This window comes from Tamandua tetradactyla, chromosome 1 (assembly GCF_023851605.1).
Source record: "Tamandua tetradactyla isolate mTamTet1 chromosome 1, mTamTet1.pri, whole genome shotgun sequence".
Classification (NCBI taxonomy): Eukaryota; Metazoa; Chordata; class Mammalia; order Pilosa; family Myrmecophagidae; genus Tamandua; species Tamandua tetradactyla.
In genome coordinates this window covers 5,757,080-5,768,684 of record NC_135327.1, presented here as the reverse complement: position 1 = coordinate 5,768,684, position 11,605 = coordinate 5,757,080, and the positions used below count along the sequence as shown (strand labels likewise).

The following is an 11,605-nucleotide window of genomic DNA, read 5'->3' as shown; positions in this document are numbered from 1 at the left end:
TGGCGCGTCACAGCGGAACCCCGCCCCGTGCATGTTATTAGAATGCCCCCCCCCCCACCTCCGCGGGGGCCCCCCCCCCCCCCCCCCCCGTGCCATCCCAACGACAGTTCCTCTCCAGAACCATTGTGGACCTTCTGATTTCTTGTCCTTGTCCCTCTTTAAAAACTTGGTATTTTAAAAAGCCTGCCAAGTCCATGAGGGCAACGTCGCCCATCCTGCAGAAAGATGGGCAAAATAATTTGGGAAATACAAATGCTTCTGTTCATCAAAACTGTTCAGCCTCAGGAGTCGTTGGGGAATCACAAGGCCATCTTGATAGATCTGCACACCCCCAAGTGGTTACAAATGAAAGTGTCCCACCACAGCAAGTGTTCAGGAGCCTCTGAGCGATGGGAACGCCCCTGCACCCCTGTTAGGAGGATAAGTTGGTGGTTCCACCTTAAACTTGAACTCAGTAAGATATATTATGCAGATATCGGTGCTTATGAGCCCTGGAAAGCATAGACAAGAAGTTTATAGCAGCCTTGGTGGAATTGGCCAAAATCTGGAAACATGGCAAATATCCATCAACAGAAAAATAGAGATAGGTTACCTAAGAGAGTGTAGTATTGTCATTATATATATATATATATATGGACTCTATGAATTTTTTAAAAAAATTTATTAATTAAAAAAATTAAGAACAAACAAAAACATTAACATATAATTCTGTTCTACATATATATTCAGTAATTCTCAATATCATCACATAGTTGCATATTCATCATTTCTTAGAACATTTGCATCAATTCAGAAAAAGAAAAAAAAGACAACAGAAAAAGAAATCAAACAACAACAGAAAAAATGGTATACATACCATACCCCTTACCCCTTACTTTATTTATCACTAGCATTTCAAACTAAATTTATTTTAACACTTGCTCCCCTATTATTTATTTTTATTCCGCATGTTCTACTTTTTTCTTGACAAGGTAGATAAAAGGAGCATTAGAGACAAGGTTTTCACAATCACACAGTCACATTGTGACAGCTATATCATTATTCAATCATCCTCGAGAAACATGGCTACTGGAACACGGCTCTACATTTTCAGGCAGTTCCCTCCAGCCTCTCCATTACATCTTGGATAACAAGGTGATATCTACTTAATGTGTAAGAATAACCTCCAGGACAACCTCTCAGACTCTGTTTGGAATCTCTCAGCCATTGACACTTTGTCTCATTTCACTCTTCCCCCTTTTGATCGAGAAGGTTTTCTCAATCGCTTGATGCTAAGTCTCAGTTCATTCTATGGTTTTTCTCAATCCCTTGATGCTGAGTCTCAGCTCATTCTAGGATTTATGTCCCACGTTGCCAGGAAGGTCCACACCCCTGGGAGTCATGTCCCACATAGACAGGGGGAGGGTGGTGAGTTTGTTTGTTGTGTTGGCTGGAGAGAGAGGCCACATCTGAGCAACAAAAGAGGCTCTCTTGGGGGTGACTCTTAGGCCTAAATTTTAAGTAGACTTGACCTATCCTTTGTGGGGTTAAGTTTCATATGAACAAACCCCAAGACTGGGGGCTCAGCCTATAGCTTTGGTTGTCCACACTGCTAGTGAGAATATCAAGAATTCAACTTGGGGAAGTTGAATTTCTCCCCATTCTCACCATTCCCCGAAGGGGGCTTTGCAAATACTTTTCCACTCACTGATCGAATCACTCTGGGATTCATCGGGGCATCACTCTGGACAAACCAACAAAATCTCATGTCCTACCTGAGATTCCAAGTACTTATGGCATTCAATCAAACTATCTACAGAAGTTATATTAGGAAATGCACTAGTCAAAATATAAATTTTGTAACAAACATTTTTTTGCTTTAGTCTCACACATAAGGTGACATTTTAAAATATTAATTACCATCTATTTTCAGCACCCTGCAATAATGACATTCCTTTGTTCTTCCTCAAGCAAAAACATTTTTAAAATTTGTACCTTTAGTCACTATTATTATACACTCTAGGCATTCCTAGATTATACCATCTCAATCTTTAACATCTATCTTTCTTCCTGATTTCATTTATGTCCCCAGCCCTCCTCCCTCTATCATTCTCACATGCAGCTTCGTTCAGTGTTTTAACATAATTATATTACAGTTAGGTAGTATTGTGCTGTCCATTTCTGAGTTTTTGTATTCAGTCCTGTTGCACAGTCTGTATCCCTTCAGCTCCAATCACCCAATATCTTACCCTATTTCTATCTCCTGATGATCTCTGTTACCAACGAAATATTCCAAGTTTATTCACTAATGTCAGTTCATATCAGTGAGACCATACAGTATTTGTCCTTTTGTTTCTGGCTAATCTCACTCAGCATAATGTCCTTAAGGTCCATCCATGTTGCTACATACTTCATAAGTTTATTCTGTCTCAAAGCTGCATAATATTCCATCGTATGTATATACCACAGTTTGTTTAGCCACTCGTCTGTTGATGGACATTTTGGCTGTTTCCATCTCTTTGCATTTGTAAATAATGCTGCTATAAAATTGGTGTGCAAATGTCCATTTGTGTCTTTGCCCTTATGACCTCTGAGTAGATACCTAGCAATGGTATTGCTGGGTCATATGGCAATTCTATATTCAGCTTTTTGAGGAACCGCCAAACTGCCTTCCACAGCGGATGCACCATTTGATATTTCCACCAACAGTGAATAAGTATGCCTCTTTCTCCACATCCTCTCCAGCACTTGTCATTTTCTGTTTTGTTGATAATGGCCATTCTGGTGGGTGTGAGATGATATCTCATTGTGGTTTTGATTTGCATTTCTCTAATGGCCAGGAATGTTGAGCATCTCTTCATGTGCCTTTTGGCCATTTGCATTTCCTCTTCTGACAAGTGTCTGTTGAAGTGTTTTTTCCTATTTTGTAATTGGATTGGCTGTCTTTTGTTGTTGAGTTGAACAATCTCTTTATAAATTCTGGATACTAGACCTTTATCTGATATGTCATTTCCAAATATTGTCTCCCATTTTGTAGTCTGTCTTTTTACTCTCTTGATGAAGTTCTTTGATGCACAAAAGTGTTTAATTTTGAGGAGTTCCCATTTCTTTCTTTCTTTCTTCAGTGCTCTTGCTTTAGGTGTAAGGTCTATAAAACCGCCTCCAATGATAAGATTTATAAGATATTTTCCTACATTTTCCTCTAACTGTTTTATGGTCTTAGACCTAATGTTTAGATCTTCGATCTATTTTGAGTTAACTTTTGTATAGGGTGTGAGATACGGGTCCTCTTTCATTCTTTTGCATATGGATATCCAGTTCTCTAGGCACCATTTATTGAAGAGACTGTTCTGTCCCAGGTGAATTGGCTTGACTGCCTTATCAAAGATCAAATGTCCATAGATGAGAGGGTCTATATCTGAACACTCTGTTTGATTCCATTGGTCAATATATCTATCTTTACACCAGTACCATGCTGTTTTGACCACTGTGGCTTCATAATATACCTTAAAGTCAGGCAGTATGAGACCTCCAGCTTCGTTTTTTTTCCTCAAGATACTTTTAGCAATTTGGGGCACTCTGCCCTTCCAGATAAATTTGCTTATTGGTTTTTCTATTTCTGAAAAGTAAGTTGTTGGGATTTTGATTGGTATTGCATTGAATCTGTAAATCAATTTAGGTAGAATTGACATCTTAACTATATTTAGTCTTCCAATCCATGAACACGGTATGCCTTTCCATCTATTTAGGTCTTCTGTGATTTCTTTTCACAGTTTCTTGTAGGTTTCTTTGTATAGGTCTTTTGTCTCTTTAGTTAAATTTATTCCCAAGTATTTTATTCTTTAGTTGCAATTGTAAATGGAATTCGTTTCTTGATTCCCCCTCAGATTGTTCATTACTAGTGTATAGAAACATTACAGATTTTTGAATGTTGATCTTGTAACCTGCCACTTTGCTGTACTCGTTTATTAGCTCTAGCAATTTTGCTGTGGATTTTTCAGGGTTTTCGCCATATAGTACCATATCATCTGCAAACAGTGATAGTTTTACTTCTTCCTTTCCAATTTTGATGCCTTGTATTTCTTTTTCTTGTCTAATTTCTCTGGCTAGAACTTCCAACACAATGTTGAATAATAGTGGTGATAGTGGACATCCTTGTCTTGTTCCTGATCTTAGGGGGAAAGTTTTCAGTTTTTCCCCATTGAGGATGATATTAGCTGTGGGTTTTTCATATATTCCCTCTATCATTTTAAGGAAGTTCCCTTGTATTCCTATCCTTTGAAGTGTTCTCAACAAGGAAAGGATGTTGAATTTTGTCAAATGCCTTCTCTGCATCAATTGAGGTTATCATGTGATTTTTCTGCTTTGATTTGTTGATATGGTGTATTACATTAATTGATTTTCTTATGTTGAACCATCCTTGCATACCTGGGATGAATCCTACTTGGTCATGATGTATAATTCTTTTAATATGTTGCTGGATTCGATTTGCTAGAATTTTGTTGAGGATTTTTGCATCTATATTCATTAGAGAGATTGGTCTGTAGTTTTCTTTTTTTGTAATATCTTTGCCTGGTTTTGGTATGAGGGTGATGTTGGCTTCATAGAATGAATTAGGTAGCTTTCCCTCCTCTTCAATTTTTTTTAAGAATTTGAGCAGGATTGGTACTAATTCTTTCCGCAATGTTTGGTAGAATTCACATGTGAAGCCATCTAGTCCTGGACTTTTCTTTTTGGGAAGGTTTTTAATGACTGATTCAATTTCTTTACTTGTGATTTGTTCATTGAGGTCATCTATGTCTTCTCGAGTCAAAGTTGGTTGTTCATGCCTTTCTAGGAAGTTGTCCATTTCATCGACATTGTTGTATTTATTAGCATAACGTTGTTCATAGTATCCTGTTATTACCTCCTTTATTTCTGTGGGGTCAGTGGTTATGTCTCCTCTTCCATTTCGGATCTTATTTATTTGCATCTTCTCTCTTCTTCTTTTTGTCAATCTTGCTAAGAGCCCATCAATCTTATTGATTTTCTCATAGAACCAACTTCTGGTCTTATTGATTTTCTCAATTTCATTTATTTCTGCTCTAATCTTTGTTATTTCTTTCCTTTTTTTTTTTTCATCCAACCCAGCTGAAATTCCAAGTCAAGATTTGAAAGTGGAAATTAAGTGGGAGGTCAGATACAACCCTCCTAAGGGAGGACCAGATGGACAGACTGATGCTGCATTTACACTTCTGAGGTGGAAGAAGTCCCTCTGTGCTTGAGCTATGAATGTCCACAGCTCACACCCTGGAATATTAAGCTCCTTCTTATAGGATGAAGGAAACTACTGCATACCCAGCACATTTTTATTCTGCAGACCAGGTTTGTCAGTCACTGGGCCTTGGGCATGTTTCCTCTCAGAACACAGCCTTGCACTGAAAACAGCTTCAGCAAGCAAGCAACCGGAGCCAGGTGGTTTAGTGCCTTCCTTCCTGAGGACAGAGGAAGCCCTCGCAGGCTGGAGCCGTGTGCCCAGGCGAGGGTCCGAGTGGGCCCCCGGGGAGGACAGTTACATGCGCGTGGGCCTGATGCCAGCCTGGGTCCTGGCTTGATCCTGACCCCAGGTTTCCTGTGGGAGGTTGACAGCAGCTTCCTGGGAGTCCTGCTCGGGGCCTCACCCCATCCTCGGGTGGCTGCAAGCTGCCCTTGTCCACTGTGCCCTCAGGGAGGAACCAGTCCAGGAGGCTCATGGGGTTGAGGTTGCCGAGTGGCCAACTCCAGTGGGGATTTGGGTCTGCAGCGCCCCCCAAATGCCCGCAGCCAGAGCGCGAGGCGTGGGGCTCTCTGCAGTACAGCTCACCGGCAGGCCCTGGGCTGCCAGAGCACGTGCTGTGGTGGGGCCAATGGCTGCAAACTTGATTTGACTGATCCTGTCTCTAGATAATTCTAGAATATGCTCGAGACTGTACATGAGGCCAGAGGGACTGAAAAACGCGATGCTGGCTGGAACACCCAGCTGGGAGAAATAACTCCGCAGGTTCACTTGGATTCCTGGATGTGGAATCTTCTGATAGACAGTTATGCTTTCCATAGGAATGCCTTTGTCCTTGAGCATTTTTGGCAGAGTTTCTCCTTTTAGGGTCCCGCAGGGGAAGAGCAGAGGCAATGCTGATGACTCCCTGGAACAAATATATTCCGCGAGCTTTTCTGCATTTCCACAGTTTTCTCCTTCTGTATCCAGGCCAATTTTACTCACTAGAGAAGCAGTAGCATTTCCAACCATGTACACTGACTTAGCATTCCATTTTTCTTTCAGAGGCTTTGTCCAGATTTCAGTTTTGTTGTCCTTCTCCAAACACAACTCCACTGCTTCCACTGCTCTGGGGCTGGTAAAAATGAGTCCCCCATAACCTTCAGGATGAGACAACATGCCTTCTCCTGGGCCTCTGCACAGACCTGCCTCTCCAAGTTGGGGTGGCTTCCAGAAGGAGCTATTTTAGAGACCCAGCCAGAGAACTCCAACAAGCAGCAGTGCCCTGGAACTGGGTGAGATGATGCTCCCCTGGTTCTTCTCAGAGAAACTGGGAAGAGACAAAAACTCAAATGATAAAACCGGAATCAGGGTGGCTTCTAGTCCATATAATCCTAATTCCGTGATGTAGGGATCCTGGCCACAGTCATCTCCTTTAGGGTCTTTCAGTAAAAGAACCTTCATTATTACTGGGCAGTACTCTTAGGGTTCTTGCGGGCAGGAAGCCCCGAATAGGCTAAGAGATGGGATCGTGCCCAGTCAGGGTGCGTGTATCTCCCAGTTCCAAGGAGGAGGCTGCTGAGGGTGCAGGGGCAATGACAGAGGGGAGGTCACCCCCATCAACACATCTCCTGAATTGCCACTGCTCCGAGCCGGGGAAGGCCCCGGGGCAGCCTATTTCTTTCCTTTTGCTTGCTTTGGGGTTAGTTTGCTGTTCTTTCTCCAGTTCTTCCAAGTGGACAGTTAATTCCTGAATTTTTGCCCTTTCTTCTTTTTTTGATAGAGGCATTTAGGGCAATAAACATCCCTCTTAGTACTGACTTTGCTGCATCCCATAAGTTTTGATATGTTGTGTTTTCATTTTCAATTGCCTCGAGATATTTACTGATTTCTCTTGTAATTTCTTCCTTGACCCACTCGTTGTTTAAGAGTGTGTTGTTGAGCCACCACATATTTGTGAATTTTCTGACATTCTGCCTATTATTGATTCCCAACTTCATTCCTTTATGATCTGAGAAAGTGTGATTTCAATCTTTTTAAACTTGTTGAGACTTGCTTTGTGACACAGCATATGGTCTATCTTTGAGAATGATCCATGAACACTTGAGAAAAAAGGTGTATCCTGCTGTTGTGGGGTGTAATGTCCTATAAATGTCTGTTAAGTCTAGCTCATTTATTGTAATATTCAGATTCTCTGTTTCTTTATTGATCCTCTGTGTAGATGTTCTGTCCATTGATGAGAGTGGGGAATTGAAGTCTCCAACTATTATGGTAGATGTGTCTATTTCCCTTTTCAGTGTTTGCAGTGTTTGCCTCAAGTATTTTGGAGCATTCTGGTTCGGTGCATAAATATTTATGATTGTTATGTCTTCATGATGAATTGCTCCTTTTATTAGTACATAGTATCCTTCTTTTTCTCTTTTAACTGTTTTACATTTGAAGTCTAATTTGTTGGATATTAGTATAGCTACTCCTGCTCTTTTCTGCTTGTTATTTGCGTGAAATATCTTTTCCCAACCTTTCACTTTCAACCTATGTTTATCTTTGGGTCTAAGATGTGTTTCCTGTAGACAGCATATAGAAGGATCCTGTTTTTTAATCCATTCTGCCAATCTATGTCTTTTGATTGTGGAGTTCAATCCATTAACATTTAGTGTTATTACTGTATGGGTAGTGCTTTCTTCTATCATTTTGCCTTTTGGATTTTATATGTCATATCTAATTTTCCTTCTTTCTACACTCTTCCCCACACCTCTTTCTTTTGTGTTTTCATATCTGTCTCTAGTGCTCCCTTTAGTATTTCTTGCAGAGCTGGTCCATTGGTCACAAATTCTCTCAGTGATTTTTTTGTCTGAAAATGTTTTAATTTCCCTCTTATTTTTGAAGGACAATTTTGCTGTGTATAGAATTCTTGGTTGGCAGTTTTTCTCTTTTGGAAATTTAAATATATCATTCCACTGTCTTCTCGCCTTCAAGGTTTCTGCTGAGAAATCTACACATAGTCTTATTGGGTTTCCCTTGTATGTAATGGATTGCTTTTCTCTTGATGCTTTCAAGATCCTCTCTTTCTCTTTGACCTCTGACATTCTGAATAGTAAGTGTCTTGGAGAACATGTATTTGGATCTATTCTCTTTGGAGTATGCTGTACTTCTTGGATCTGTAATTTTAGATCTTTCATAAGAGTTGGGAAATTTTCAGTGATAATTTCTTCCATTAGTTTTTCTCCTCCTTTTCTCTTCTCTTCTCCTTCCAGGACACCCACAACACGTATATTTGTGTGCTTCATATTATCATTCAATTCCCTGAGTCCCTGCTCATATTTTTCCATTCTTTTCCCTATAGTTTCTGTTTCTTGTCGGATTTCAGATAGTCTGTCCTCCAGTTCACTAATCCTTTCCTCTGTCTCTCGAAATCTACCATTGTTGGTTTCCATTGTTTTTTTTTCCATCTCTTCTACTGTGCCTTTCATTCCCATAAGTTCTGTGATTTGTTTTTTCAGACTTTCCATTTCTCCTTTTTGTTCATTCCTTGCCTTCTTCATATCCTCCCTCAATTCTTTGATTTGGTTTTTGATGAGGTTTTCCATGTCTGTTTGTATATTCTGAATTAATTGTTTCAGCTCTTGTATCTCATTTGAACTATTGGTTTGTTCCTTTTACTGGGCCATATCTTCAATTTTCCTGGTGTAATTTGTTATTTTTTGCTGGCATCTAGACATTTAATTACCTTAATTAGTTTATTCTGGAGATTGCTTTCACTTCTCTTACCTAGGGTTTTCTTGCTGGATGAATTTGTTGTCTATCTGTTCGTTGACATTCAGTTTAGCTTTTTCCGGACCTCTAGCTTAGGTTTTGTTTAACAGAGGAGAATTTTTCCGTTCTTATTTTCTTGTTTCTTACCCTGCTTGTATGGTGCCTTTTCCACCCCCACCCCCCCTTAGGAGGGTCTACGTCGGTATTATAGACTCCAGCCGGGTTTTCCTAGACTAAACTGGCCTCCTATCAGGGTGAAGGAGTCACCTGCATCAGTTTTCCCTGAGGGTGAGACCCAGCAGGTTAAAAGACTTTCCTTTGAAGTCTCTGGGCTCTGTTTTTCTTATCCTGCCCAGTATGTGTCACTTGTCTGCCTGAAGGTCCCGCCAGCAAAAGATGATGTGGTACCTTTAGCTTTGGTGGACTCTCCCTGCTGGGGGCATGTTGGAGACAGAGGAGAGTTTGTAGGCTGGTGTTAATGGCTTCAGATTGCCAAGCCCTGGTGTCTGGATTCCTTGAGGGAGGGATTCCACCTGAGTTGGTCTTCACCCTTCCCTGGGGAAGGCACAGGCGGGAACAAGCCCTGAATGCAGTCCATTTCTGCCTATGCCTGGGGCAGTTGCAGCCCGAGAAGTCCTGACGCGAATCCAGAGGCAACCAAGCCTCCATAGAAACACAGCCACAAAAACCTCCATTTCCTCCCCTTTCCTCTTTTTCTGTTAGCCCAATGAGTGACCTCCACTTTGACCAGGTTCACCTGAGCTGGGGGCCTAGTTTTAGTAGTCAGAATGTGTTAATTAATTCCACAATTCGCATTTGGTTGGGCTCAGCCCCTGTTGCTGCTAAAGTCTGTTTCCTTTCCCCTCTGGGAAGCAGCCTGTGGGGGAGGGGTGCCAGACACCATGGCTTGGGGGACTCACGGTTCTGTAGAGGCTCGTAGCTGGTCCAGCTGGTCCAGACGGGGATACGCTGTGTGTCCGGTCACTGATGTGGCTCTGGGAGCTGTTCTGTACTGTTTCTGGTTATTTAGTAGTTGTTCTGGAGGATGAAGTAAAACACGCATATTGCTAAGCCACCATCTTGGCCACACCCCCTAAGTATAGTTCAAATTTTTGAAGGCATCATTTGATGCTTCAGCACCTATAATCTCAAGCTTTACACCCCTTGGCACACACTGCACGGCAGTTGGTGATTACTATATTAGTTTTGCTATACTATTATTTTTTTATAAGGATAAGTCCCTTTGCCTTCCCAGACCCTTCAAGACCAGAATACATTTCTTATAGTTTCCACTTTGCATTATAGCTTTTGACCACACAATCTAAAATGCCTTTATGGCCTTCTGTCCCCCAGTTATAGCCAACTTGAAAAATCTACCAAGGGCCACATGGAGATTGAATATTTGGAAAATATGAATTATTATTTCAGGAGCCAGTGAAATTTGAAGATGTGGCCACGGTCTTCTCTCCAGACCAGTGGGATCATCTGAGCCCCAATAAGGGAAGCTTGTCTAAGGACGTGATGCTGGGTAACTGTGATTCCCTTGTGACTTTGGGTAAGGAGATCTTTCCTTGGTGATTCACAACTGCCCACGGTGGAATTTTCCCTTGGTATAAATATCTGCAACCCCCCGCCCCCAAATGCTTGACTGAATTTCAACTCCATATTCTTCAGTATGTATTGGGGCTCCCTGATCTTAGGAAAGGGAATTTTCATCTTAGGATTCAAGCTTCACATTCACCATTGCCCTGAAAAACTATGCGACTCAGGCTATTATGTGTCTTACCACACCTGGGAACTGTTTAAAATGTAAAAAGTCTCTTAATAAAGACATTGCTTTGGGGGTTCCTGAAAGATCTTCAGGAGATAATGGGCTCCTTTATCACTACAAGTGTGGGTCTAAATTCTATAATCCAGCATGGTCAAGGTTATTGAGTCTCCTTAGGACACTGGACTTTTAAGGCAGAAGTGCTGTTGCCTATGGAGCAAGGGAAGGAGTTCTGGATGGTGGAGAGAGAGGTGACAGGTGCCCCATGCCCAGGTCATTGAGAACCAGTAAACAGGTGGAAGCTCATCACAGCTCACACTTCAACTGACCAGAGTAAAATGAACCCCTGTGATGACAGGAGCAGTGCTTGCATGGGCTTCTGTCCATGAGCTTCCAAATGGATCTTATCTTTACCCAAGATGCCACCCTTTCTGTACCCCTTTTTGTTAGATCTCCAATCTTCCAGAGGACATCATTTTGTGTGCTGGTAAAAGTTTGGGGTCAGAGGAAGCCCGGGTTGGTGTATTTGCTGAATTCCGTGAGCTCTCCCATGTTGGTCAATTTCAAACTACCATAGTCAGGTGAACCAGGTCTCAAATTCCCAAAAATTGACAAGTGGCTCCTGCGAACCAATCCTAGCCAGAACTGGTGGGTCTCCTTTCTCCTCTAATGATTACTCATGGGTCTCTGCTTTGAACCCCAACCTTTTATAGCTTAGCTTTCTACAAAGTTTGACAGCAAGAGATGGATAAAATTAATTATTGCTGTTTTTATTTTTAAATGAATTGTAATGAATAGTTGACCTGATCAAATAATTCATCAGTGATTTAGTAGGGAAAATGAAAAGTGTCCTGAAAATTGTACTTTTTTCC

General features: G+C 41.4%; 1 protein-coding gene and 1 long non-coding RNA gene across 3 annotated transcripts; one reads left to right on the top strand and one right to left on the bottom strand.

Moving 5' to 3' along the window:
* The first annotated feature begins 83 nt into the window (after positions 1-83).
* On the top strand, positions 84-10,743 carry LOC143683241 (uncharacterized). Of its 2 annotated transcripts, none has more exons than XR_013175421.1 (4): positions 84-454; positions 5,110-5,343; positions 6,278-6,507; positions 10,394-10,743. It is a non-coding gene; the product is annotated as an uncharacterized LOC143683241 (long non-coding RNA). The 2 variants fall into 2 exon arrangements; XR_013175422.1 differs by lacking the exon at positions 84-454 and adding an exon at positions 1,069-1,134.
* On the bottom strand, positions 5,671-6,881 carry LOC143683230 (uroporphyrinogen-III synthase-like). The gene is made up of 2 exons (XM_077159409.1): positions 6,531-6,881; positions 5,671-6,389 (listed from the first exon to the last, which is right to left on the bottom strand). Exons 1-2 carry the CDS (start codon positions 6,674-6,676, stop codon positions 5,708-5,710), a joined length of 828 nt encoding a protein of 275 aa, XP_077015524.1. The 5' UTR covers positions 6,677-6,881; the 3' UTR covers positions 5,671-5,707.
* Positions 10,744-11,605: the final 862 nt, after the last annotated feature.

Coding starts and splice junctions, on each gene's coding strand:
- LOC143683230 (XM_077159409.1), bottom strand. CDS start 6,676: ATGAAGGTTCTTTTACTGAAAGACCCTAAAGGAGATGACTGTGGCCAG. Junction 6,390..6,530: donor CTTCCCAGTTTCTCTGAGAA/GAACCAGGGGAG, acceptor AGGAGAAGGCAT/GTTGTCTCATCCTGAAGGTT.